A 27,961-nucleotide genomic window follows, 5' to 3' on the forward strand; every position below is an offset into this window, starting at 1 on the left:
CCGAGCGCGGGGACGCGCCGCGTTGCCGTAGAAACGCCGGGGCCGGCGCGGCGGCGCGCGGGGCGGGTTCTCAGGCTCCGGGAGGCGGTGGCTCGCGCCCCGGCGCACGCTCGGGCGCCTCCGAGCCCAGGTCGTTGGGCCCAGCCCGGGGTCCCCGGCCGTGCGCAAGGCAAGATGTTGAGGCGCAGCTTGGAAAACCGGTAACAGCCCCGGGGCCTCGGCTGGCCAGGGCCCCTCCACACGCGAGGGCTCGGGTGGGGGAAGCGGAGCCTCTCTCTCCGGGGCCTCCGTGCCGAGTCTCGACCCTGGGCCGGGGTCTGGCCCGTCCCTGATGCGATCTGGGGCCTACTTCCCAGGGCTGCGGCGAGCCCCGGAGGCCGGGGGTGGATCTTGGGACCACGCTCCCCGGGCCCGGTACTGCCCGGGCGGTGCAGACGCCTGGGAGGCAGCCGGGCGCCCAGGCCGCGCCGCGCCGAGCGGCAGCCCTAGCAGCCCCCACCCCGCGGCGGCGCGGCCAGGCCACAGCCTGGCCTCTCCGTGCGCCCGCACTGTCGGGGTGTTGAGGCCAGGCCCCGACATGGGGACCTAGAGGAGGGGAACCCACCTCGGGAGGTGGCGGTGGGATCGTTGATGGTTTGCTCCTTCGAAGCCGCAAAATGCCCCGGGAATGTTTGCATATCAAATTAACGCGGAGATGAAGCCTTTTCATCTCTGATGAGAATGATTTGCGTTTTGTGTCATCTTTTTCTCTAGGGACGCTCAAACCAGACAACTGCAAGATGCTGTCACGAATGTGGAGAAGCATTTCGGAGAGCTGTGCCAAATCTTTGCTGCTTATGTGCGGAAAACTGCCAGACTGCGAGACAAAGCAGACCTACTGGTGAATGAAATCAACGTGTATGCCTCCACAGAGACCCCAAATTTAAAGCAGGGCCTGAAAAACTTTGCCGAGGAGTTTGCCAAACTTCAGGATTATCGACAAGCAGAGGTATGGAGTGAGGTCACAGCGTCATTGTTATGAATGAGCCCCGAAGTAGTGGATGAAGGAACCGTGAAGACTTCCACTTGTAATCCACCTAACTGCAGTGGCGACCACACACTTGATGATAAACGTACATTTCGTGTAACATTGTGTGAGTCTGTTAAAGGGAAGCTTCCTGTGATTTGTGATTTTACCGTTTTCAAACTAAACTTTAGGGTGTTCTGAAGTCCTGAATTTCCCCACTTCATTTGGCCAAGGGGTGGCTCTTTACAGGGGGTAGTAAACATAGTACCCATGGGAAAGAAAAGGAGCATGACTTGTGTCTTGTGTGCACGTAAGTATATTTTAAAGTATGTCTGGAGATGGAAGATGTTGAGAGTGGTGATACGAGTGAATAAGTAATAATTGGACAAGAGATCTTTGCTGCTTCAGTGCTCTGCAAAGTGGACCGGTATTTCATTGATTAAAAAAAAAAAAAAGCAGCAGTGATTTGCTGATTTATATCATAGATATAAACTAGTAGTGAGACTTTGTGGAGTGGCTTTGGTTTTTTTGCTTTTGCTTTGGAAAGGAGGGAAGAAGATGGTGTTGTAATTGTTTTCTTCATGAAAATCCATTTTTACCTTTAAAACCTCATAAGCACTTTCACTTATATTTATCTTAGGTTTCAAGATACAGGTTTACTGTCAGAAAATTGCTAAGTTAGGAGCCACATTGCTTCTCTTGGACTCTTCTCATCAGTGCTTTTGGTACTTTTTAAAAGCCTAATCCAGTAATTTCAATTATCAAAAAAACTCACAAAAACAAAGATAACGATCTTTGAACCTACATTTGCGATCCAAACGGAAATTTGAGTAGTAATTAGATTTGGGGGTACTTTTTGGGAAAAGTTGAGTTCTTGTCATAGGACAGTCTTCTATAATAAACACCCAACTCTCAGTTAAACATAATGGGGGACTTAGTGTTCAAAAATTATTTATTTACACTCACTGATAACCCTGAATTCCCATGTTAAGACAGTAATTTCAGTGCCCCTTTCTAGAAAACCTCTATGCTATTTATCAAATAGCAAAGTGAATTGATTTACATTTGTTCTCCTTTTTTATTTCCCCTGCTTCCCAAATGGTGGAGGTGCTAATGAACCATGAACAAAAGGTAGGCAACAAAAAGGAGAACAGAAAAAAGACTTAAGATAATCCTTGCACTGCATAATCAGTGTATGGATTATTCAAAATGGTATAGACTAAACTATTCAGAGTATTCATGGTTTTGATTTTAGGATTCCTAATATTTAAATACTCAATGAGAACTTGGTTTGTTTCATTTTCCTAAAATCTTTTAAAGTGAAGCATTCATATACGTTTTGTTTATAGAAAAACCAATATGAAATGTAAACTACTGACTATATAAACATACATCATCAAAAAAGAGCCTTCTTCCTGGGGCGCCTGGGTGGCTCAGTCAGTTTCAAGAGTTCTGACTCTTGATTTCGGCTCAGGTCATGATTTCACAGTTCGTGAGATCGAGCCCTGCATTGGACTCTGTGCTGACAGCACAGAGCATGCTTGGGATTGATTCTGTCTCCCTCTTTCTCTGTCCCTCCCCTCCTTATGTGCTCTCTCTCTCTCTCTCAAAATAAATAAGTAAACATTTTTAAAAAAGGCTTCTTCCCCCTCCAAAAATAATGTTCATTTTGAACAATAATGTCATCTTGTATTACTTGTCCTGATAAAGAAAATGTGATTGTCCAAGAGTTATTTTTCTTACACTATACATATATATTTGTCTTTAAAGTTTTGGATTTTTTAAAATTTTATTTTGAGAGAGAGAGAAAGTGTGTGTGCGTGTACAAGCACCTGGGGGGGGGCGGGGTGCAGAGAGAGAGAGGGAAAGATAGAATCCCAAGCAGGCTCCTCCCTGTCAGCGCAGAGCCTGACTTGGGGCTCAGTCTCATGAACCATCTCATGAACCATATGAACCATGAGATCATGACCTGAGCAGGGATCAAGAGTTGGATGTTTAACCAGCTAAGCCACCCAGGCACCCCTATATATGTCTTTATAAAACCTTTTTCAGGGGCGCCTGGGTGGCTCAGTCGGTTGAGCGTCCGACTTCGGCTCAGGTGATGATCTCACAGTCTGCGGGTTTGAGCCCCGCATCGGGCTCTGTGCTGACAGCTCAGAGCCTGGAGCCTGTTTCAGATTCTGTGTCTCCCTCTTTCTCTGACCCTCCCCTGTTCATGCTCTCTCTCTCTGTCTCAAAAATAAATAAATGTTAAAAAAAAAAAAAAAATTTTTTTTTTTTTTATTTTTTTTTTTTATTTTTTTTAAATTTTTTTTTTTCAACGTTTTTTATTTATTTTTGGGACAGAGAGAGACAAAGCATGAACGGGGCAGGGGCAGAGAGAGAGGGAGACACAGAATCTGAAACAGGCTCCAGGCTCCGAGCCATCAGCCCAGAGCCTGACGCGGGGCTCGAACTCACGGACCGCGAGATCGTGACCTGGCTGAAGTCGGACGCTTAACCGACTGCGCCACCCAGGCGCCCCAAAAAAAAAAATTTTTTATAAAACCTTTTTCAGTGCCTTCCACTAGCACTATTAATTAAAGTAATTACTCAAAATGAGATAAAAACTGTAATGTTTAAGAAAAACAGGTCAATTTTTTTTTAATTTTAGGGAGATTGTAAGCAAGGGAGGCGGCAGAGGGGGAGAGAGAGAGAGAGAGAGAGAGCGAATCCTAAGTAGGCTTCAGATGCTCAGCAATGAGCCTAACATGAGGCTAGATCCCACAATCCTGGGATCATGACCTGAGATGAAATCAAGAGTCAGCCGCTCCAAAAAAAAAAAGTCAGCTGCTCAACTGACTGAGCCACCCAGGCGCCCCAAGAAAAACAGTTTAATTCTAAATAAAAAAATCAACCATGCAGTTTGACAGTTCAGCAACACTGAGACCATTTATCTTGTTCTTCAAGCTTTAGAAATTTACAAAAGGCTTCCCAGAAAAGAATTGCAGCTAATGCAGTGGTCTGTAAGCTTTTTCTGCTTTTGAGGATTTGTGTCATTTAAAATTTTTCCAATATGCTGTAGCTTTCAGCTTCAATTTTCTTATCTGGAAAGTTGGACTATTACTTTGGAGATAATATATTTTCTTATCTGGAAAGTTGGACTATTACTTTTGGAGATAATATATGTAGAATATCCAACACTGTGCTAAACACACTGATAATGATAGCAGTACTAAAATTTGAGAGGTCTTGAGACTTACCCAAAAGCAACTGTGAGGTAGAAAAGTAATAGAGGGATGATTGTGTGGCGAAGATAAGCTTCTTAGAAACCTGAGACACCTTCTTGCCATATTGTATACGAGGTACTTTTCTGCTTTTATTGTTCCTCTGCAACTTAATAGTTTTTATTGTATTTGAGTTTCGATTCTGAGTTTTATCAATTTCTGGTGATGCTTTTTTATAAAGATAAACTATGACATCTTAAAACATTACTCTGTGTAGTAATTATGTTTAGGTTAAAGAGCACAGGTTTTATTTCCGAATTTAAATTTTGATATGTCTGTGTTTCTTTTCAGTTATATTTTATAATAATTTTCAATAGGTTGAAAGACTTGAAGCCAAAGTAGTTGAACCTTTGAAAGCTTATGGAACCATTGTAAAAATGAAACGAGTAAGTAAATTCATTTTTTCCTACTATTTATTAGGTATTGTGGCAATGAGGATGAGATTTCCAATAATTGTCCTCTTAATAAAAAGTATAACATAATATTTACACAGTTCTTTTCACACATTTTATGAAGCATCATTTCTTAGAACTTTGAGAATAGTGAGATATTTTTAGTGAGTTTACTAAGTAAACTATAGCAACATAAAACATTATTATAGAAAGTTTAAAATATTTAATATTTATAGTCATGAAGAATATATGGACAGAACTTATTTTACTAAATGAATATAAGTTTATATTAAGTTTATATTTTTTTAAAGTAGGCAATAACAGGTAGACTAAAAGTGACTAAGACAAAGCTCTATTTTTTTATTGATACATATTAGTTTCAGTGATTTAGTATCTGTGTACGTTGTGAAATGATCACAAAAGTCTAGTTAACATCCATCATCATACATAGTTAGAAATCTTTTTTTCTTGCGATGAGGCTTTTTAAGATGTACTCTTAAGCAACTTTAAAATATGCAATACAGGGTTAATAACTATAGTCTCCATACCGCATGTTACATCCCAAGTTGTGTTTTTTAAATCAACTTTGAGGTATAATTTACAGGCAGTAAAATTCTCCTGTTTTAAGTGTTCATTGAGTTTTGACAAATGTGTATACACATGTAACTACTACCACAGTCAAAATTCTCTCTATATATAACATTATATATAATGGTTATAGGTTCGTATTAAAATTATCTTGCCTGTATCATTATTTTTAGAGGATATGAAAGAAATGCACACATACATAGGCACACTCACACACACTGATTCTGCAGTAGTAATAATTCCTGTGGTAATGATACTTGGACCAAACAAGGAGTGTTTTCCCATTCTTAAAACAGAGTGTGTATATATTACTTCTTAAATCAGAGATTTGTATTAATCATAAATGCCTGTTTTCAGGATGACCTCAAAGCAACATTAACAGCAAGGAATCGAGAAGCTAAACAGTTAACTCAGTTAGAAAGAACACGACAGCGAAACCCATCTGATCGACATGTTATTGTATCCTTTGACTTTTGATCTTTAAAAAAATGTTTTGTAAGGTATGCCGTACAAAAGTAAATATATATGGAAATTATGCATTTCTACTCTTAAATGTGCAGAAAATTTGAATATAAAGGTTGAAAAGAAACCTATGCATTTACAAGTTCTCATTATAGAAATCAGCTGCCCTGCTTTTGAAAAGGAAGGAAAAGTCATTTTTCCCCAGTATAATCCCCTTCACCTTTAAAAAACAACAACAGTGTGAAACCACAATTATGACTACCAGCCAAAGACCCTCAGGAGGTTCTAGAATACAATTGAGGTCCTTAGCTGGACACAAAAGGATCTAGATAGGACTACCAACTGTGACAAGGATCTTCTGTTAAGAATGACTGTTACTTAAGGTAGAATGTACCTTGTTCATGACTAAATAAAAGGATAGAAAATAGTGCCTGGCTAATTGCCAACAATTGGAATAGGTGCAATTGTATAGAAAGTACTAATTTATCCCCCTGCCTCTTTTTCCCATTCCTTGTGTCTCCTTCCTGCTTCCTGAAGGTTTTTACTGCCCTAGCTCAGCCAATTAGGAGTGCCCCTCTTGGGGGCATTTGAGGTTCCATAACACCTCCATCCCTGAGGGGAACCCCTGGAGCAATAATTTGGGGCTACACCAGTTGCGCGGTCCTCCTTCCTCTGGACCAAAGGTACATAAGCCCAACCTTGTAATAAACAAAAATGGGCAGCCATAGGGCTGGGACAGAAACATCTAGTTGAGGATTAAGATTTACCAACTAGAGTATAGAGTCTGGATTTTAAGCAAGTCAGAAAAACCAGAGAATGGTGGAAAATTTATGACTGCCACCTAGGGACTAAGGCAGAGAGACCAGGTTATCCAGATTTTAAGAAGCGAGAGATCAAAATTTTGTTGTTTTGTTTTGTTTGGAGGAGAATACATAAAGGCAGAAAAATGTCACATCTGGAATCCCAAGTGGTTGGTAGGATTGAATCAGGGGTATTAGTGTGGAGATTCAACACAGAAATGAACATTTCTAAGACAAAGATGTTTCTGACTTAGATGGTCTGTTGTAAACACTGCTGTGGAGGAGGCAGTCTTATACTGTAGGTGAAACTGGTCGCTAGGTTCACATTGGGGGAAATAAATGCAACAATGGAATAGATTACTGCTATAGGTGAACTGCTATGCTCACTGGAAAAGTGAGTGGATTTTGACAACCTAAGACTAGAAAATAAAGGACAATCTATCTACAAATGTATTCAATATAAATATAAAAATATTCAATCATAGCATAATAGAATATTTACTAGGATGAACCCTTAAAATTCATCTGATAATTCAAAAGCAGCAAGCATGTTAAAGTTCATTATGTAAAAAACATGGAGTGGCTCTGATATGAGAGGGTGGGATAAAGAAGAATCTCAGGGCTCTGTCTGCTTGCTCATCCTGCAAGGCCCTGGGTGGCTTTGGAAAAAGTTTCCTATGACACAGTTTGAAAAACGCCAGTCTGGCTCACCATTTTATAAGCCATTTTGCACTCATGGCTAATTTCATTAAATATACTGATACCTCTAACTCACAGAGTTGTGTCATAGTATTTTATTTTTTTATTTTATTTTTGTAATGTTTATCTTTGAGGGAGCATGAGCAGGGGGAGGAACAGAGAGAAAGGGGACAGAAGACTTGAAGCCTGCTCTGTGCTGACAGCAGTGAGGCCGACGGGGGGCTTGAACTCACAGGCTGTGAAATCATGACCTGAACTGAAGTCGGATGCTCAACTGACTGAGACACCCTGGCGCCCTCATAGTGTTTTAATAAAAAGCATTTCCTACTCAAATTGATACATTATAGGATTTTGAAGAATTTTCCGAAAAAACAAAACAAAACAAAAACAAGAAAAAGAAACCTATGTCTTTTTTGTTAAAAATAGCTGTGTTAACTTTGTGTGAGTTACTGTGCCTGAGTGAAAAGATCTGAGACTTTCAGAAATGAATATTAGTTGGTAGAGGGTGGGGGAAGATTAAAACACAGGTGTCCCAGCTGTAGCCTCTGCTTCCCCACTCTTTTCCTGGTTTAGCCAATTCCACCTACCTGTCCAAATCAAAAAAAAATTTTTTTAATTTGAAACTATCAGTAACTGGAGAGGGCAAAGACATAATCAGAAGGAAGTAGTCACAAGTAAAGAATTGCGTGAATCTCATGTAATACTATTAAGAAATTAGTTTTCCTGAATATTCTCATTAGAAGGTTAACATGCATCAAATAACTGTTAGAAATTTTTTCATACTAATCTACAAAGGAACTCTATTTTACTTTTGAATTTCCTGTGATACAGTTATATTTTTAAAAATTGCAAGCCCAGGGCACCTGGGTGGCTTGGTTGGTTAATCAGGCTCTTGATTTCAGCTGGGGGTCATGATCTTGCAGTTTGTGAGATTGAGCCCTGCATTGGGCTCACTGCTGTGAGCACAGAGCCTGCTTGGGATTCTCTCTCTGCCTCTCCTGCACATGTGTCTGCACTCTCTTTCACAATAAATAAGTAAACTTAAAAAAAAAAGTTAAAAGTTTGTATGCTTTTAAAAAACTTTACACCCTTATGGCAAATGTACACATACGTATAATGACTATATTTTTAAATTCTTAGCATCTTAAAATCATGTACTTGAATTATTCTAAATTCTTCTTTTTTTAAGTTTGTTTACTTATTTTTGAGAGAGAGAGACACTGCAAGTGGGGGAGGGGCAGAGAGAGAGAGAATCCCAAGCAGACTCTGCACTGTCAATGCAGAGCCTGCTGCAGGGCTCGAAGCCACAAACCTGTGAGACCATGACATGAGCTGAAATCAAGAGTCAGACACTTAACCGACTGAGCCACCCAGGTGCCCCGTGAGTTATTCTAAATGTAAGAGTACATAATCAATATAAAATTATAATTAATGTATAATCTGATTGCAAGTTTATATAACTCAATGAGCATATGATTCTAATTTACTAAAAAAAATTGTTCTCTTTGAAATGTATTTTTTCCTTTATGAAAAATTTCAGTCACAGGTGGGTAATAAAGTGGTGTGTCGAGATGGATCCCTATAGTAAACTCTTTTACTTACTTCAATTTATACATTTTCTTGAAAAAGCAAGGGCTAAATGTCAAAATAGTACGTGTCACTAAACTTTGATGACAAATGCACATTTTTCCATGGATTATTAAATGATGATATTTGATACTTTTGAGTAAATATACTACTAGTACAGGAAACAAAACTGTATTAGAATTTAATCAAAAATTAAGCTATGTTTTTTAAAACCTCTACTGCTTAGTAATAAAATCTTTTAAATATTTTTGGGCAACTACAGTTCTAAAGTAAGAAATGCTTTTTTAAGTGAAATACATGAGTAGATTAGAAATGTTCTGCACTTTACAGTACTGTGTAGCCACTAGCAATATATGGCTGTTGAGCTCTTGAAATGCAATTAAACCAAATGAGGAAGTAGTTTTTTAATCATTAAATCTTTAAATTTAAAGCCTTAAATTTAAAGGCTAAAGTTTTTTAATCATTAAATCTTTAAATTTAAAGCCTTAAATTTAAAGGCTACTGGCCACCATATTGATTATACACTACAGATCTAGATTGTATGAGTACTTGTCATTACAGTATATGAAGTAAAGCGTTAAAGTTGCCATCTAATTTATTACTTACTGGTACATATTTTTTGTAATAAGCATTAACTAAATGGTAACAGTGTAATATGATTAGCTTATAAAAAGAATGTACAAATACACCCCATGCTGAAATAAAGATCTGTAGTGTACATTCTTCTATATCTGATTAGGATATTACAGGATTAGAAACATTTAATGCATTTGGAGAATTAGAAAATTTTAAATACTTAAGTCACAAGTCCATCCTTTTTTGGAAAATAAAGGGTTAAAGGGGAAATAATGAGAAAAGAACAGAATGATAAATGGCACAGATGATAAAACAGATGAAGGGAGTAGAAAATATAGAAAATTGTTTTACAGTAAACAGTCCAAGGGTGATATAGGGAAAAAAATGATTTTGTAGGAAGAAAGGGGAAGGAGTTACGTTTTCTTTTGTTTGAGGTCAGGAATCATCATTTAATAGATTTAAAGTTCTTTATTCTGCACATGCTTATTATATAGATCATTTTATTTTATGTGGTAAAATATATTCTTGAACAGTTTACAGTATTACGCCAAAAAGCCAATAGGGCAATTGTAACATTTACAAATAGACTCAGTTGAATGGATTCTAACTTGAACTGTTTTATATCTTTGGTTGGGGAATACTTTCTGTAGGCAGAAACTGAATTGCAGAGAGCTACAATGGATGCTACCCGAACAACTCGTCATCTGGAGGAAACCATTGACAATTTCGAAAAGCAGAAAATAAAGGATATAAAGGTAATAAAGTAACTGTTAAAGTTTGAAACATGTTTTCTAATGTTTTTTGTTTATTTAAATGTATGAAAAATTTTAATGCTGATTTTTTTTAGCCCATAGTCTATATGAAAAAGGTACTATAAATAAAAATATATCAGATGATATTTTCCTATTTCCTCAGATATTCAACTTATTCCATTTCTATTTAATCAAAGGAAACTAACATTTCTTATGTTTTTGTGCATCCAGTGCTGTTACAGGCACTTTATATGAATTCTCTTTATAGCAACTTCATAAGAATGAGGTGGTGTTATCCATACATTGTATAAAATTTAAGCAAAGATAGAAAGTAATTTACCCAAAGTATCATAGCCAAAAATCTGAAACTATAAACCAATTATGTATTTTAAAAATCTGTGCTTTCCATTATAATACACTCATTAAATGCTCTCTAGTAACTAGATATTATCACATAAAAAAATAGCAAGAGTAGCCAACCACATAAATTTGCATCCACCATGATACAGTGTCATAAGAATTTCCTTATCTTATTGCAGCATACCAGTAGATATGACATCTTTCAGATCATAGACTTCAGAAGTCTTCAGTGACTTTTACATATGCATTTGGAAAGATTTGGAGGATTGCTTATGACCATATTATGTCCTTTAAAACAAGTAATCTAGGATGTGTTTTGGCTTGCTGCAAATTTTCTGAGAAAAAAGCTTTAAAGAAAAATACTTTTGTCATTTTACAACTACTAACAAAGAAAACATCTTGCTTTCAAAAGTTACGTTCTTATCAGTAAAATTATCTGCCATTTAATTATATCATTCCTCTTTACAGTCCACGAAACAACATTCATTTGTACCTTTTTCTCCCCATTACAGTTTTAAAGGATTTCAGAACTTTGATTTTTTTTCTGATAACCCTGCTCAAAAGTCTCTGGTTTGGTCCTGAAGACCAAACCCTTTTTTAAAGCCTCTCAATTCACTTTGCACTCTGCTTTGTAATGGTAGATTACTGCTCATGAAGACCATCTCATTTAATAGAGGAGACAAACTCCATTTACTGAGGTGGGAGAGTGTGGGCAGGATATAACATTTTACAGTCACTGACATCATCTCATAAATTGAGGGAGAAAGGAAAGAAGATTATTAAAATAAACAGCTTTAACCTGAACAATGAGAATGAAGACTGGTGAGGTATGCTTGATTCCATTGCCACCTAAGGGGTTCTTCAGTGATGGCAGTCTGATTCCTCTCTCCCGCTGATCCTCATGCCTGCAAAATTTCCTTGTACACATGGCAATCTGTGCCTCTGATCTTTGGGCTCACTTCAGGGGCAGACTACCTCTACATGTGTTTTTAATTCCCTGAGTGACCACCAGTTACAGAACAGGCAGAGACAGTGAATGCAGAATTCCCAACTGCAATTCCAAGTACCTGGGATTTTCTGAAGCATTATGACATAGAAAGAGACTGCACAGTGGAGGGTGCACAGAGAAGGGCTTCCAAGCTTTCTCTTTACCTACTGTATCATGCCCTTGGAAGGCTCTTGGTGGTCACAAAAGTGTTAGACAGGAAGAAACCTACTTTTTAGAAAATTGAGATATAATTCATACACCACACAATTTACCCACTTAAAATGTACAACTCAGTAGTTTTTAATGTGTTGTGATATATGTAATCATCACCACTCAATTTTAGAACATTGTTATCACCTCAAAGTAAGACCTAGTACTTCACTGCTCCTCCCACCCCACCCCACCCCACCCCACCCCTAAGCAACCATCACTTATCTCACGTCTCTATGGATTTGGCTACTCTGGACAGTTCATGTGACTGGAATCATGACATGGTTTTTATAACTGGCTTCTTTCACTTCGCATAATGTTTTCATTATTAACTATACATATATACATATATGTATATTAGCTATATACATGCTCTCATGTCATAACATGTATCCTATGAGTATAATCCATTCCTTTTTATGGCCAAATGTTCTATTATATGACTATTGCCACATTTTGTTTATCTGTTCATCCATTAACGGACACTTGGGTGGTTTCTACCTTTTGGCTATTGTGATTAACGATACATTCATATACAAGTTTTTGTATGGACATAAATTGTCATTTTTATTAGGTATACATCTAATTGAATTGCTGCATCATATGGTATAACCTTATCTGTAATCATCTGAGAAATTTCCAGACTGTTTTCCAAAGGGGCTTCAAGATTAGGTTCAAATTTTTTTGCATCCTCACCAATACTTGCTGTTCATCAGACTTTTTCATCACAACCATCTGAGTGGGTGTGAAATGGCAGGTCATTGTGGTTTTGAGTTGCATTTCCCTGCTAATGCTTATTGGCCATTGGTATGTCTTCCTTGAAGAAATGTCTATTCAGACCCTTTGCCCATATTTTCATTGGGTTGTCTTTTTATTATTGAGTGGTAAAAGTTCTTTATCTATTCTGGATACAAGTCCCTTTTCAGATCTATGGTTTGCAATTATTTTCTCGCATCCTTAGGGTTCTTTTCACTATCTTCATGGTGTTCCTTGAAGCAGAAAAGTTTTTATGCTTGAAGTCAATATATGTTTCTTTTGTTGCTTGTATTTTTAGTGTCATATCTAACAATCCATTGCCGAATCTGAGATCATGAAGATTTATCCCTGTTTTCTTCTAACAGTTGTATAGTTTTCATAGTTCTTTTAAGTCTTTGATCCATTTGAATTAATTTTGATGTATGGTGTGAGCTGAAGGTTAAACTTCCATCTTTTTGCATGTGACTGTCCAGTTGCCCAAGCACCATTTGTTGAAGAAGCTATTCTTTTCCATTGAATAGCCTTGGAACCCTTGGTAAAAATCAGTTGACATGGTTTTGTTTCTGAACTTTCCCTTTCATTGATCTATAGGTCTGTCCTATGCCAGTACCACACTACATTGATTAGCATTGCTTTATAATGAATTTTAAAATCAGGGTGTATAAGTTCTTCTACTTTCTTCTTTTCAAAGATTGTTTTGGCTATTCTGGATCTGTTGTAATTCTGTATGAATTTTAGAATCAGCTTCTCAGTTTCTATAAAGAAGTCAGGTGGGATTCTGGTAGGAATTGCATCAACTCTGTAAATCAATTTGGGGAGTATTGCCATCTTACAATTAATTTTTTCAGGCCATAAACATAGGGATATTTTTCCATTTATTTAAGTATTCCTTAGTTTATTTTAACCATTTTATAGTGTTCAGAGGATACATTTTGTGTTTCTTTTCTCAAAATTTTTCCTAAGTATTTTATAATCCTTCATGCTATTGTAAATGGAATTGTTTACTTAATTTCATTTTTGGATTATTCATTGCAAATGCACACAAATATAATCAGTTTTTGCAGACTGATCCTGTATTCTGCAACCTTACAGAATTCATTTATTAGTGCTGATAGTTTAGTAGATTCCTTAAGATTTTCTACATACAAGATATATATCATCTGTGACAACCTACACTTTAAATACAGACCCCCCCACAATCTACCAAACTTCCAGAAATGAGTTCCAGAGGTCAAAATTGAACTCTGTTAGGGTTCTGAATCTCCATTTTATACATCTTTCCTCATCACTATCAAATTGTTTCTTTTCCAAGTCAGACCTCATTTGAGATCTTTTATGATAAAGAGGGATGCACAAATCCCAGAAGTTTCAAACACAAGTCAAAAAGAGTGACACTACTGCCCCCCTATGTTGATTTTAGCATGTCTTACATTTCTGTTTATGATAGAAATTCTTGGAAAAGTAAAAATCGTTGCTGCCACTCATAATTTTGGGAGAAACAAACCTAGAACATTCTTATTCTTACCTTTTATCAGGCTACTGGTTCAGATGGGGGCAGAACTTCTGGCTCCTCTAACCTCTCTGGGGGCAGAAATGAGTGAGCACTGCTGATTACTGTACAACTGTGTGGGAGGTAGGTTTAACTGACAAGTCCATCTGAATTTTGGTAGCAGCAAAAGTAGCACAATTAATTAATCAGCAAGGTAGCACAATTTTTAGATAAAGACTTCACAGGAACCTTGCAAAAAATTGGCTTGAGAAAAGTTGGTATGGAACTTAAGAGTACAGAATGTGGATGAAAAATCACAATCCCATTTGTTTCCCATATAATAGGAAAAATCATCAGTTACATGGTGAATGTCAAGGGAATTTCAGGCCTACAGAAAGGATCTTAAACAGGGGGTCACTCCTGGAACAGAGAGGAACAGGAATTCAGTATGTGGCAAAGTAGCTGACATGAACAAGAAACATCTTCTAAATTTAATTTTAATAACTTTATTTTTCTTATAACTAAATATAAAATAACCATAAATTTTCTGCATGAAACTATTAAGAAAGTATAATAATCCTACTACTCAGAAATAATAAATTAGCATTTTGGTTTGTGTCATTACAACTTTTTTCTATGTACATATACACAAGAGATAGGATAATAAATATTTCTTAGGCGTTGACTATGTCACATATTCTATGCATTTTATGTGGATACACTCACTTACTCCTCACAAAATCTTTATGAGGGAGGTAATATCATTACCCCTATACAGTTATATTTAAGTGGACCACACTATATGTAGCATCTCTTTTTAAAATTTAATATATCACAGACATTTGCTAAGAAACAGATGTGTATCATCCTTTTGGTATCCTCACAGTTTTTGCTATGGATATATATTACTTTATCTAACCAGTCCTTATTGGTGTTATCAACATTATTTTTGCAGGTATAGATCTCATTGTATCATTAAACATTCGGCTTTTTGCTGATCCAGTTGTTCTTTTGGGATAAATTAACAGAGTGGTATTTCTGATTCAAAGAGCATACACCCTTTAAATTTTGATACTTTTTGTCCACAAAGCTTTAAACTCCTGCCTATAAAGTTTTAACTGGTTTACATTTCTATAAAACCTGCATGAGCAACCCAATATACCAATGATGAGTAGTAGTCTTTTTAATAATTAGTCTGATAGGTGAAAAAAATCAGTGTAATCTTAAGTTGCACTTACTACTATTAAGACAATATTTTTTCATATATTTAATAATACATTTATTTCTTCTTTAGTAAATTACCCACACTTGTCCTTAGCCTGTATTTTTTATTGAGTGTTGGCAATTTGCTTATTAATTTGTAAAAAATCCTTATATTGAGAGAATTAACCTTTTATATTGAAGAGAAATGTCACAAATGTATTTTCCCATTTTGTTGTTTATGGTGTGTTTGTGCCATAAAGTTTTATGTTTGTTGCCAGATCTGTTGGTCTCTTTTTTGGTTTCATACTTGGTGTCATGTTTGAAAGGTTGTTTTCATCCTCAAGATTGTAAATACTTGCTTATATTTTCTTGTAGTATTTGTAAGTTTTAAAAATATTTTAAATATTTAAACATTTTATCTGGCAGTTGTGTTTTGCATATGGTATGAGGTAGATATCTAGCTTTATTCTTTTCAAGTAGATAAAAGTTCTCCTGGCATCACTTATTGAATAGCCTCTACTCTGGAGTCATTATTTCCCCTTTATTTGCCAAAATGTTATTAGTCAGACCTTTCATGACTTTTTTGTTAAAAGTGTTGCTTGCTAATTAAACCAGGTAGAGGCTTTAATATTAACATAAGGAACATTTTCTAACTTAGCAAGTTTACTTCTTGAGTGATAAAAATAGCTAACTTGTGTTGAGCACTTACTCTAAGTCAGTCACCATACTATACCTTTTCTTGGATTCTCTCATTTAATCCTTAACCCCTAAACTTATGAGTTTGATACTGTTCTTATCCCCCATTGTACAGATGAGAAAAATTAAGGAAAAGTATAGATAAACTGCTTAATATTATATAACTGTTATGTTCGGTCATGATTGGAACCCAGGTTTATCTTAATCCAGAGCCCATAATCTTAACTCCTATATACTATCCTGCTTTACAGAATACTTGTCAATAGAGAATTTCAGATTAGTTCCCCCATCTCCTACCAGTAAAAATTAAGTACATGCCCAAATTACCCTCTAGTCATACAAAATAAAATTGAAAAGGGGAAAAAAAGATAACTCATTAATGCGTCTGTCCCTGATGATACTCACCCACTGCAGATAAGATTACATGAGATCACTGAAAGTTAGGCTAAATTTATTTGGGGAAAATTATTTCTAAATATGATTGGGTCCTAAAAAGTTCCACCACCCTTCTGGTGATTCACTGAAACTATTTAATTTCAAAAACATGCTTTTTATGTTCTTCTTATACTAGGTGTCACCTAACTTTTCTGTTCCTTGCTATTATTCTCCTTCCTTCTGCCTATCTTCAGATGTTTTGTGAAATTCTAACTAGAAAAAAAAAAGAGTATAATTAATTGGCAGTATTCCCTCCTCGCTATACTCAGGGATATAACTCTCTATGATAATCTTTAGGCTTCATAACTCTTAGGTCAAAAATTCCAAGTCTGGGATACTAGATTACCAGTACTTCTGATTTCCCATTATGGTTTTTGACAGAAAAATAAACAGTATAAAAAATCAGTAGGGCCAGTCTCGTCTTATTTAGGTGTTACAATATAGGTTTTGCCAAGAAATAAAAGTTCAAACCATAAAGGATTAAACCAAAGTATCACAAAACCTGAGAGTGATTCCCTCCCCCCCACCTTCCACATAGTAAATAATAGCCATTTATAGATTAAAGAGAATTTTCAAAGTACTTATCATTAATTGAAACTAAATTGAGACTGGAAAGACGTATCTACATATTTTTCAGGGCTCACTTATGAGCTAAGGGTAATGTAAATCCTATAAAATGCTAGTATTAAAAAATTGTTAGTTCAGAGATGACACATTCAGAGATTCTGACCATCAGAAATTTAATAACTATATTCAAATACTTGAAAAATGTTTTAAATTATTTTGAAATGTTTGCATATTCCACAAAGTTACCACAGTGGAATAGATTTGAATTAAGCCTAATCTACTGATTTAGGTGTAATAAGGTTGTAAGTATTTGGATTTCACTAGTTATTAAATAGTGTGACAGTCTATTATAAAGATTTAGAATGTCCATTTGTAGAAATATTTAAAAATAGGAGTAATACCTAACTCACTTGACTGATTAAGCTTAACTCCCTTATTTGAGGCTACTTTATTTCTCAAGTACTTTTATAGCATAAAGCAATTACCTTATCTTCTCTCTCCACATAATAGATCCACGTAAGTAAACAGATGGTTTATAAATACCCAAAAAAGAAAAACTAAAAAAGACAGTGCACTGTGTAACATTGTAAAATGTTGATTCTCTACTGTACTTAGCTGAAACATTAAACCTAAATAAATGAAAACAAATTTCTGTAACAGCCTTGAATAAAAAGAAAGTCAAGCTATGTCTATATTTTTTACGTAGTTCTTTATTTAGTAAATGTAGAAAATCTCTAAATTTAAGATTCAGAAGGAAAGTTGTAAACCTCTGCTTGATTATTCCCATTGCCTAAAATGAGCTGCAGACCAAGAACCAAGTAGGAATCTTAAGTGTTTTGGCATATCATTGACTTCTGGTTCTGCTGTTTTCCCTCTCGGAGTTTTCACACTCCTAGGGCACTTGACTCCTTTCTAGCTAGACTGCTATCTTAGGAAGACGGACAACTAAGTGAATAAGTGCCAGTCTTAATCAAAAGTGACTTCATTCTTGGTCTAGAGATTCTTGGTCATAATACTGCTTATTAGTCAGTTGCCATTCCAGTATACCAGAACCCTCTGTGACCTATATGAAGTGACAGTAAGGGTCACTGTTAGTCATACTTGTGTCTTGTCCCAGAGCCCAGTCTTTTTAGGCCAGAAGGGATACTTTCAACTACTGATCTGTTTCCATTGAGTAGTAATCAGAAGCCTATCAGTACTCCCTTAAATATTCTTAAGGAAGAAAGAATGGACATGAAGGAGAAAAAAAAAATCACAGGACACTAAGGGATACCTATAACACTGTCTTCCAAAGTGCAGGGCCACTCCTATTTGATGACTAACACAGGAGAGCAGCAACAAAGGGAAATGGGTATTTGACTCTTGTCTGTTGTAGCCCATCTCTTTTCTCTTGCCCCTTAAGGACAATGCTTTGGTACTTTCTACCTTATTCTTATTCTGTCCACTCCTCTCTATATTAATGCTCTGATTTTTTTATTTTGATAAGAGACAAAATAATTAACAAAAGGATAAGATCCTATTTTATTGAAAACTTTTCTGGTTTGTATCCTTTCCTTACCTACCGATTATCTCACCCTGCTTAAATCAACATGCACATCTCCATTCATTCTCTTAGCTCATTATCTTCCTTGTTGTAAGCTGGCATCATGCTCCATAGATGCACAGTTTACATGCACAGTTTATTTGGGAAGGAAATGATGGATTCCAGCAAGAAGAGCACAGTACAATAAGCAAGAGCTATAACCTTCGAAGAATCAGACCCAAGTCACAACATTCTAGCTATGAGCAACAGGAGGCAAGTCACATATTCGTAAACTGGAAAAGCTCTATGCAAATCCATGGTGCTATCATCAGTAGTAGCAATATAATTACCAAGTAAGTTCTTTGTGGCTAGAGAATACAAGTAACACATAGAAATATGATGGGATAGAATTCCTGTCTAAAAAGACATACTATTGTTTCAACATCAGTTGGAGTTACTAAAATATCAGGTTTAGAACTGACCTGCTTTATCTAATATTTAGAGACATATGGTAACAGAGTACATATGATATACATTTTAGTCAGATCTTTTTTTTATCACAAATATCAATTACAAGGTATACAAAGAACTGACTTATTAAAAAATAGGAGGAAATTAAATGGTGGGATAAGAAATATTTTATATAATTTCAACGTTGTACTACAGTCTTTTCAACTATTTTTATTCCCATTATCTTTTATACTTGCTGTGCCCTGTGGAAAAAGAGATACCTCTGTATTTCATAAAATTCAAAAACAATAATAAGGAATAAATTTACTAAATTCACAAATTCATATGACTGTTTAAATTCAAATCTTTGTGGTTTTTTTTTTTTAGACTATATTTTCAGAATTTATCACTATTGAAATGTTATTTCATGGCAAAGCTTTAGAGGTCTATACTGCTGCCTACCAAAACATACAAAAGATTGATGAAGAAGAAGATTTGGAGGTAGGACTATATCTATCTAAGTTAAGTTCTTCTCTTAAGATGGAAATATTTAAAAGAAAGCATTAATCTGTATGGGTAAAAATATCTTAAGTTTGAATACTACAATGGCTCGTGTTACTGTGTGCAGTCCCAAATAGCTCAACTTTTATGATTTTCTCATTATGTATTTTTAACTTAACAAATTCACCATGGTAAAGTTCCAAGAGTTAATTTATTAACAGCTAGTTAATAAGGCCATTACATGAAATACTGTATCATTTTGACTGGTGATGTAAGTCACTTAAGTGTGCTAACCATCACATTGATTAGTGCTAACATTTGATTGCTTATGCTGTGCAGAATACCCAAAGCTTCACATGCATTTTCTCATTCACTGCTCAGAATCCTATGAAGTAGGTGCTGTGGTTATTCGCATCTTATAACTACAGAAACAGGTTTAGAGGCTTTAAGTAACTTAACTTGACCACAGCCACTTAGCTAGTAAACAGCAGAATCAGAATTCTCACCAGTTTTGTGTGATTTAATCAGTATGCTATGAAGTAAGTGTAGGTTTATAATAAGGCTTGCTTTGTACTGATAGTTAGATGCAAATGCAAGTAGCCAACTAATGTTAGAGCATCTAAATATCACAGCCTGGCTTCAACAAGCACATCTGAAGAGTAACTGTCCAACCCTCTTACCTTTTAAAGGGAGGAATAAAGGCACAAAAGTATTTTTGCTGAAATAGATAAAATATTACACACAGACTTTGTCCATATTATCTCTATAGTAGAAGTGAAAAAGACCAGATAATCTCAAGATATAACCAGAATTGTCTATTAATGAGTGATAGAATTTGGGAGTATCTGCCAGTTGACAATTTTGAAGATTCCCCCAGTTGTTTATTTATTAACTAACTATCCATAAAGAGTTCACCTGGGCCTTCTCTTCCCACTACTCCACTGGTTCCAAGAAATTTAATTCATAAAATCAGATTACAGTTTGACTAAAATGAAGAAGGATACATGTTTTAATATGTGTACATATGTTTTCCAATGTCAAAATCTCATCTTAGTTTTATATCAGTTATGCACACGTGATATTTCTATTTATTGTCTATCAATAGATGGCTTCCTAAGTTTCCCTTCCTTCCAAGTACTATAGCTAAGGTTTCTTAATTTTCACTCCTTTCATGTCCTATCTTTTAAAAAACAGATCAAGCTTTTATCTGTCATTTGTAAAATAATAGCAAATGTTTATATATAGCGATTACTTTGGACAGCTACTGATCTATGCATTTTAATTATATTTTAATCCTCCCATCAACTTTGACAAAAGTATTTATTGTCCTCCTTTCTATGGAAGAGGAAACTGAGGCAGAAGTAGATTAAGAAACTTCCCAGAGGGTCCCATAACTAATAATGCTGGAAGCCAAACCCAAAAGTCCTGACTACAGACAGTTTTTATCCTCTCTATACTGTGATTAGTGTGGTTCTTGATGAGTGTGATAGGCACCATTCCCTACAAGAAAAACACTGCACTGAGTGGTAGGTTCAAAACTGATCCCTTAGTTTTCCTAGAAGACTGGAGTCCTGTTTAGAAGTATCTTCATTCTCCTTTTTCTAATGCCTCTGACATGCCATTTGTTAACTCTCACTAAAGTTCCTTCAGTCTCTTTGAACCCCAAGATTTTCTTTCTCATTACAGAGGTCCTAGCTAGTTTATTCTGTCACACCACTTCCCTTACCAGTATTCTTAATCAGTTAGCTAAATAGCTTGTGGGAGGAGAGATTCATAAAACACCCAGGATCTCAGAGCTGTGTTGTAGATATGTTTTTGGGTATCAACGTTCCTGCTTTCTAATGGGGTAATATTGAGCAAGTTTTTCATTCTTCAGCTTCCTTATCTCTCAAATGGAGATCGAGTATTTACCTCATAAAATGTTCATTCAGCAACTGTTTATTGAGCACCTGTTATATGCCAGGCATCACTCTGAAGATTTAGTATTATAAGTTAGAAAAGGTCTGAGTTGTCAAAGCAAAGATTTAAAAATCTACCATAGAGTTCAGACATTTAAAAAATATACAGGCATACCTCAGAGATATTATAGCATTCCAGACCTGTGCAACAAAAGGAACATCACAATAAAGCAAGTCAAATGAATTTTAAGGTTTGCCAGTGCACATCAAAGTTATGTTTATGCTATACTGTAGTCTACTTTAAGTCTTTTATTTTAATTCCAGCACAGTTAACATACAGTGTTATATACTATAGTCCATTAAGTGTGCAACAGCATTAGATCCAAAAAGCAAAAAGGTGTACATAAAGAAAATATATTATTGCTAAAAAAATGCTAACCATCACCCGAGCTTCCAGTGGGTCATAATCACTGATCACAGGTCACCTTAAGACAGGTAATAATAATGAAAAAGTTTAAAATATTGTTAATAATTACCAAAATGTGACACAGAGACACGAAGTGAGCAAATGCTGTTGGAAACATGGCACTGACAGACTTGCTTGAAGCAGCATTGCCACAAAACCCTTAAGTTGTAAAAGAGTCTCTGTGAAGCACAATGAACTGCAATAAAATGAAGTATGCCTGTACTGTGTAACTGTTTAAGTTTTATAATGTGACCAGTCCTGTAAAGAAAAAATATAGTGTGCTGTGAGGATTCTAAATAGTCTGGCGAATCAAAGAATGGTTTCTTAATTAGAAGTCTGAGGGACGCGTAGGATGCCTGGCAACACCTGTAGGGCAAAGGACACAGATACGCAAAGGTCCTGAGGTGTAACGAACTATAGGCAGAAGCCGTTAGTGTTCTGCCACACAGCAATTGTGGAGAGAAGGAAGCAGACTAGGGAGAGTTGTGGGACCAGGGAAAGTAAAATTCTATGAAACTGGTACCAAAAAGAAAAAGAATCTTTTACATACAGGATTTCTTGGGAACAAGTAGAGAAAAGATGTAGACAGGGACAGAGAAATAACTTGCTATTCTTCTTAAATACTTCATGCTTTACAAAGACTGCTGAGACTTATTCTGGCAACAGCTAATTTTTTTTGCGGTTAGGCATCTAGTTATATCACAAACCATCTTACCTTATTTGTTCTTCACATAAAAAAGCATTGTCAGGCTCATTTTCCCCTTCAAAAGATCACCTCTGTGCAATCACTTCAGAGCATCTTGAGACTCACTCCTAGAAGAGATCTTGGACCATATTGGGAAATGCATTATTGCCAATAAACATTCCTGTAAACCTGTTGTTTTGCATTAAGAGATTAATTTTAACATGTAGCTGGTTTAGACTTTTATCCCATGGGTGTATCCTGTCTTCCATTTCCCACTTTTAACTTCATCTTTCCTAGAACAGTTAAAAAAGGAATATTGTTCTAACAAAAATACATCCCTTCCAAATACCATTTGATTCATGGTTCTTATACCAGGATATGTGTTCCTTATATCCGGTTCTTATACCAGGATATGTGTTCCTTAACTGGCATGAAAACATAATTGGATCCTCAGTAACATGTTAAATAACCTAATTAGCATGACTGAATTGTCCTAAAACATGTCTCACCTCTTGAGTTTAAGTTTCACCTCTTTGCTCCTTTTGTGTCTTGCACTTCTCTAAGGTTTAAAGAAATGCATAGAGAAATCCCTTAGTTTTGAGTTTCTTTTCCCCAAAACATGTCGTTAACATTCCTTTATGTTACAATCTTAAGCTGGGAGGAGTTGCAAAGATAAAACAGGGCTCCTTGCACTAGTGTTGTAGATACATAATTACAGAACAATGAAATGATAGCTGTATTGAGGTATAAACAGTAAGCGCTACTGACTAGAGAATAGGAGAAAGCAGAAGATGGCATTTGACTTGGCTCTTGAATGATGAGTGTGCTGGAATTCTAGGCTGAGGAATCAGCATTGCAAAGGCAGAGTATAACATATTCTGCATATAGGTAAATAGGCTAGAGGTGAAGAGTGATGAGTAGGTTTGAGTAATGTTAAGCCTTGGGTGTCACTATTTGGACTCTAGGTAGGGAGGAGCCACAGTGTTTTAATAATCATACTTTGGTCTTCAGTAAGATAATTCTAAGTAAACTACAAAGATGTGCAGAGTCAATAAATTAAAATAGAAGTGCCTCAGATGAGAAATTTAGGGAGAATGCCTAGGATTATAGTTTGGTCTACTCAATGTATCGTAACATCTATCATTGTAAAGGTGAATGTAGAACTACACTGTCTAACACAGTAACCCCTAGGCATATGTGGCTAAAGTTAACAATTCAGTTCTTCATTCACATGAACCACATTTCAAGGGGTAGTAGCCACATGTAGCCTGTTTAGACAGCAAGCATTTCAGTCATCTCAGAGTTCTACTAGATGGTTGGTCTAGAACAGAGAAGTAGTTAGGCATGTTAAGTATGGCTATCAGAAGAGAGCCTATAGAAAATTGGTTGAAAGGTAGCCATTAAACACTATATAGGTAAGATCTTCAGAGAAAAGGGTAAAAAAAAAAAAATGTGGCCTAAGGGAAATCCTTTAAAAATATTTAAGGTATAAGCAGTAAAAAAAGAGATGTGAAGAAATAGGGCAGCTAGCACATGAAAAGAGTTTAGAGATGGCATACCTGGAAAAGAAGTTTCATAACAAGGCCAGGGAGGATCAAAGATGACTTTGGTGGTTTGGGGCAAAAGCAATTTCAGTGGAAAGTGAAAGCCCACTTGTAGTTTTTTTGACAAATGGAGATGAAGGAGAATATTTGAAAAGTTAAGGAGTAAAGTTATATCTTGAATTAAAAAAAAAAAAATTGATCTTGAGCTTATTTGCTGAGGGGAAGGAACCTGTGGAGAAAGAAGGCTTTTCTTTTTTGAAGTCTTAGATATAGGAAATATGCACCTTGGAAAGACTCAGATGACATTACATAAAAGGGGTGGGGTAAAGAGTTGAGGAAAAAGGGAGTGAAGTTGAAGAAATTCACATCTGACAACATTACCTACCAGTTTATATATTAGAGAAATGGGGGAAGACAAAAAATATAGATAGGCTTAAGAGAGTGGTATTTGGAACTGTTGCCTTAAGGATAAAAAAACTGACAAAAGGTGTTTCAGAGTCTAGTGAGATTATAATCCATAAATCACAGTGGCTCCAACCTACTCTGAAATGATGTACTGTCAGAGTACTGCAATGAAGTTAAATTGATAAGAGTTGAGACAGGAGAAGACAAAGAATCAAAGGTATGACTTGCAGCCTCTCTACTCGGAAGCATCCACTTTGAGGGTAGGAACTCCTCAGCAGAAGCTCTCAAGTGATGGTTTCAGAACCCATCAGCATCTTAACCTTGTTCAAATAAACTTTATAGCTTTCATCTTTAAAACTTTATTTTTTGTAGTGCTTTTTTTTTTTTTTTTTTTTTTTTTTTGATTTACAATAATAGAAATTTGTTCCTGGGAGGTGGAGGTGAGCAGGTGGGTGTGGTTGCTTTAAAAAAAAAAATCTTAACTAAGAAGAACTTAACATGGCTTCCTAGATTCCCATCGTTTGGTATTTATTTTATAATGTTGCTTTATCATTGCAACAGGTTTTCCGAAATTCTCTGTATCCACCAGATTATTCATCCCGTTTAGATATCGTAAGAGCAAATTCAAAGTCCCCTCTTCAAAGATCACTGTCAGCTAAGTGTGTATCTGGAACAGGTCAGGTAAGCTAAAAACCGTAATTTAAAGGAATATGAGCAGCTGCCTTTGGTATTGTTCAATACATTTTTAGTTTCCCTTATGTCCTGACTTCATATAACTTACCCTCTTACAGAAGATGATTGGAAGATTGCATTAAGTGCAGCTCTGTTATTTATTTTGTATACTGTAGTACATAATACTCTCTACAGAACACTTGAGAGCAGAGGTGGAAAGGACAGGAGAATGCTAATCTAGATTTGTTTTCAGATGTAATATGAAGAGCATAGATTCTGAAGTCAAACTGCTTATGGTTTAAATACCACTATCATGACTCAGTGAAAATTATACCTAAAAAGTCTTTTTGCTGAACATGATCTTAGATCTGGAAGCACATATCTTTAGGTAAAAAGTCCATTTGCTCATTTCTTCTATATCCAGAAAGCCTGAGTTACTAGATGTCTACAACTGGGAGGGGTGTACAGCCTTTTTCTTTTAAGAGGCCATACAGAAAATGGGCCCAAGGTGTATGTCCCAAATAAGGGCAGCCATAAACAATACATTAACAATTCTTTATGGCAGTGTTATAATAAAACTTTATTTACAAAAACAGGAGGCAAAATGGAGTATAGCTTGCCAACTTCTGATCCAGAGATCAATACTTTGTTTCATACCTAGCCTTCAGAATTTAAAATTGAGCAAAATAGGGGCACTTGGGTGGCTCAGTCAGTTAAGCATCCAACTTCAGCTCAGGTCATGATCTCAGTTTGTGAGTTTAAGTCCCACATCGGGCTCGCTGCTGTCAGCACAGAGCCTACTTCAGACCCTCTGTCTCCCTCTCTCTGTCCTTCCCCACCCCCTTTGATCTCTCTCAAAGAAATTAATAAATAAGATTAAGCAACATATTTTCAAAATACAACTTGTAGGTAAATGTGACCCAATGACTTCTATTTTCATTTGGTTCTCTTCTAAGCATTTATTTACTGCTTTATATGTATACGTCTCTCTCCCCCAAACAACTCACATTTTCATTATTTATCAGCATAAAGTGCCTTGCATGTAAATTCCATATTATCTAGTATTATAGTACAAAGTTTGTTTCTATTGAGAGCTAATAATGTTACCAAAATTGGCTAACATCTGTGTCGTACTTTAGAATTACATTATCCTAGGGTTTCTTGACCTCCACACCATTGACTTTGAGTCAGATAATTTGGCAAGGGAACAGGGAGTACTGTCCTGTGCATTCTAAAGATGTTCAGCATCACTAGCCTCTACCCACAAGATGCCAGTAACACACACAAACACAAACCCCCAGATGTAACAACATTGTCTCCAGACATTGCCAAATGGGCCTCAGAAAGGTCTGAAGCAAGATGACTTCCCAAGTGGCAATGGTCAGGACTTAAAAGCAAGTAGTGAATTCAGACTCACTCCATTTAAATCACAGTAGTAAATTTTAATATTTCAGCTGCCTAGTTGAAATAGTCTTGGCATATTATTTGCTGTCCCTTTGATGATTCTCATATTCAAATGCCCATTTTTGTGACCTAAGAATTACTTAACAAAATATTTTCAATATCCATAGTATACTGAGTATGTACTTTTCTCTGAAGTGTTTTGTTATTCAAATACTAGTACCCAACTGGAATTGGTTAATTTCATATTTTTGTTCAAAAACAACCTGATATATGAATGAAAAAGCTCTGTAACTGTTTTCAACCTTAAAATACAAGAATTCATAGGGAATTTTCATTACTGAAAAATTATCATCTTCCTGAAACATATGTTCTATGTGACCTTCTCTATAAGGGCATATTAAAAAGATACCAAGTATGTAAAAATATTTTAAGTTAATATTGTTTAAAATGTGTTAACTTTTAACAGGTATCTACCTGTCGACTAAGAAAGGATCAACAAGCAGATGATGATGAAGAGGATGAAGACTTAGATGTTACAGAAGAAGAAAATTAATTTTCTTAAGAAAACTTCATATTTCAATTTTCATCTTGAATGACTTGGCATCCAGAATTACTACACTGTAAAACTTTATACTGGCTTCATACTCGTTAAACCTCAAAATGAAATCCTCCTGAAAATGAAAATTAAAGGAAATTTATGCTGACCAAAAATGAAGGTTTTAAAAAATATTACACACCAGCCATTTCAACATCCTATCTAGCAGTATGTGATTTTTGTATAGGTTCCATTAAAAAAAAAAAAAAAAAAATTATGTATTTCAAATGCATTCCATATTAATGCACTATACCTAGTTGAGGTTGCAATAGAAATAGATGACAAAACACAAGAGATCTAACAATTCCACTTGCTTTCTTTGCTTTCATTGCCAAAAAAAGGGTCTTTACTCATTCTGATTAAATACAAATTCTATTCCATAAAGCCTTAATCAAAAGGACAAAGGTTTTTTTCCTTTACTTTTTTTTCACTTTTACTAAACCTGAAGTTTCATTATTTGATACATAATTTACTTTTCAATAAGTGTCATTACTTTTTATTAAATGTAATGGGACACTAGGATATCAGTGTCTTAAAACTACATAAAGCAGAAATTTTAGACTCAAAAAGAAAGCCACATTCAGCCTGATTCTGGTTTTAAAATGAAAATGCTGTCATACTAAAGCATTATACATGGTACTATAGCTTTTAGAAAGCTGTAATTTGGTGGAATGTTGCCTAAGAAACATCATGGAAAACGATAATCATTTAAAAGTCTATAAAAATTTTACCAAACGACCATCTAATTAATGAAAGAGTATACAGTTACTTTTATTCCTGAAAATAATCAATTTAATCAGAGCCTTTCAGTATGTCCAATACTTTTGTTTCTTTGGATGGGGACTGTACTTTTGTTATTTCATGGATACCAGTCAGGCATATAAAAATTGTGAAATTTATAAAATCATTTGGGATAACCACAAAAGGCAACTATTCACAACAAAAATAAAGACTTTCTAGAAAGCTTTTTTGACTTTGTTATTCATG

The 27,961-nt window shown here is 35.8% G+C and overlaps 2 protein-coding genes across 10 annotated transcripts in view; one reads left to right on the top strand and one right to left on the bottom strand.

The window, feature by feature from the left end:
- The first annotated feature begins 52 nt into the window (after positions 1–52).
- Positions 53–27,940, top strand: CIBAR1 (CBY1 interacting BAR domain containing 1). Its single transcript, XM_058698564.1, has 9 exons — positions 53–200; positions 754–988; positions 4,590–4,658; positions 5,610–5,711; positions 7,882–7,887; positions 10,027–10,131; positions 19,192–19,305; positions 24,865–24,984; positions 26,846–27,940. Exons 1-9 carry the CDS (start codon positions 175–177, stop codon positions 26,930–26,932), a joined length of 864 nt encoding a protein of 287 aa, XP_058554547.1. The 5' UTR covers positions 53–174; the 3' UTR covers positions 26,933–27,940.
- Positions 12,227–27,961, bottom strand: part of RBM12B (RNA binding motif protein 12B) — a 39,950-nt gene continuing 24,215 nt past the window's right edge. For 7 of the 9 annotated variants that reach the window (XR_009253316.1, XR_009253315.1, XR_009253311.1 and 4 more), the window contains one exon: positions 12,227–22,493. The gene's annotated coding sequence lies outside the window, so the exon portion shown is untranslated. The remainder of the gene's footprint in view (positions 22,494–27,961) is intronic. The other 2 variants (XR_009253317.1, XR_009253313.1) reach the window with 1 other exon arrangement.

Source organism: Neofelis nebulosa, chromosome 14 (assembly GCF_028018385.1).
Source record: "Neofelis nebulosa isolate mNeoNeb1 chromosome 14, mNeoNeb1.pri, whole genome shotgun sequence".
Classification (NCBI taxonomy): domain Eukaryota; kingdom Metazoa; phylum Chordata; class Mammalia; order Carnivora; family Felidae; genus Neofelis; species Neofelis nebulosa.

What these genes read in the sequence shown, in the direction of transcription:
- CIBAR1 (XM_058698564.1), top strand. Translation starts at nt 175, where the DNA reads ATGTTGAGGCGCAGCTTGGAAAACCG. An exon ending in AGAAAATAAAGGATATAAAG is followed by an intron (nt 10,132 to 19,191) that starts GTAATAAAGTAA and finishes TTTTTTTTTTAG; the next exon opens with ACTATATTTTCAGAATTTAT. An exon ending in GTGTATCTGGAACAGGTCAG is followed by an intron (nt 24,985 to 26,845) that starts GTAAGCTAAAAA and finishes AACTTTTAACAG; the next exon opens with GTATCTACCTGTCGACTAAG.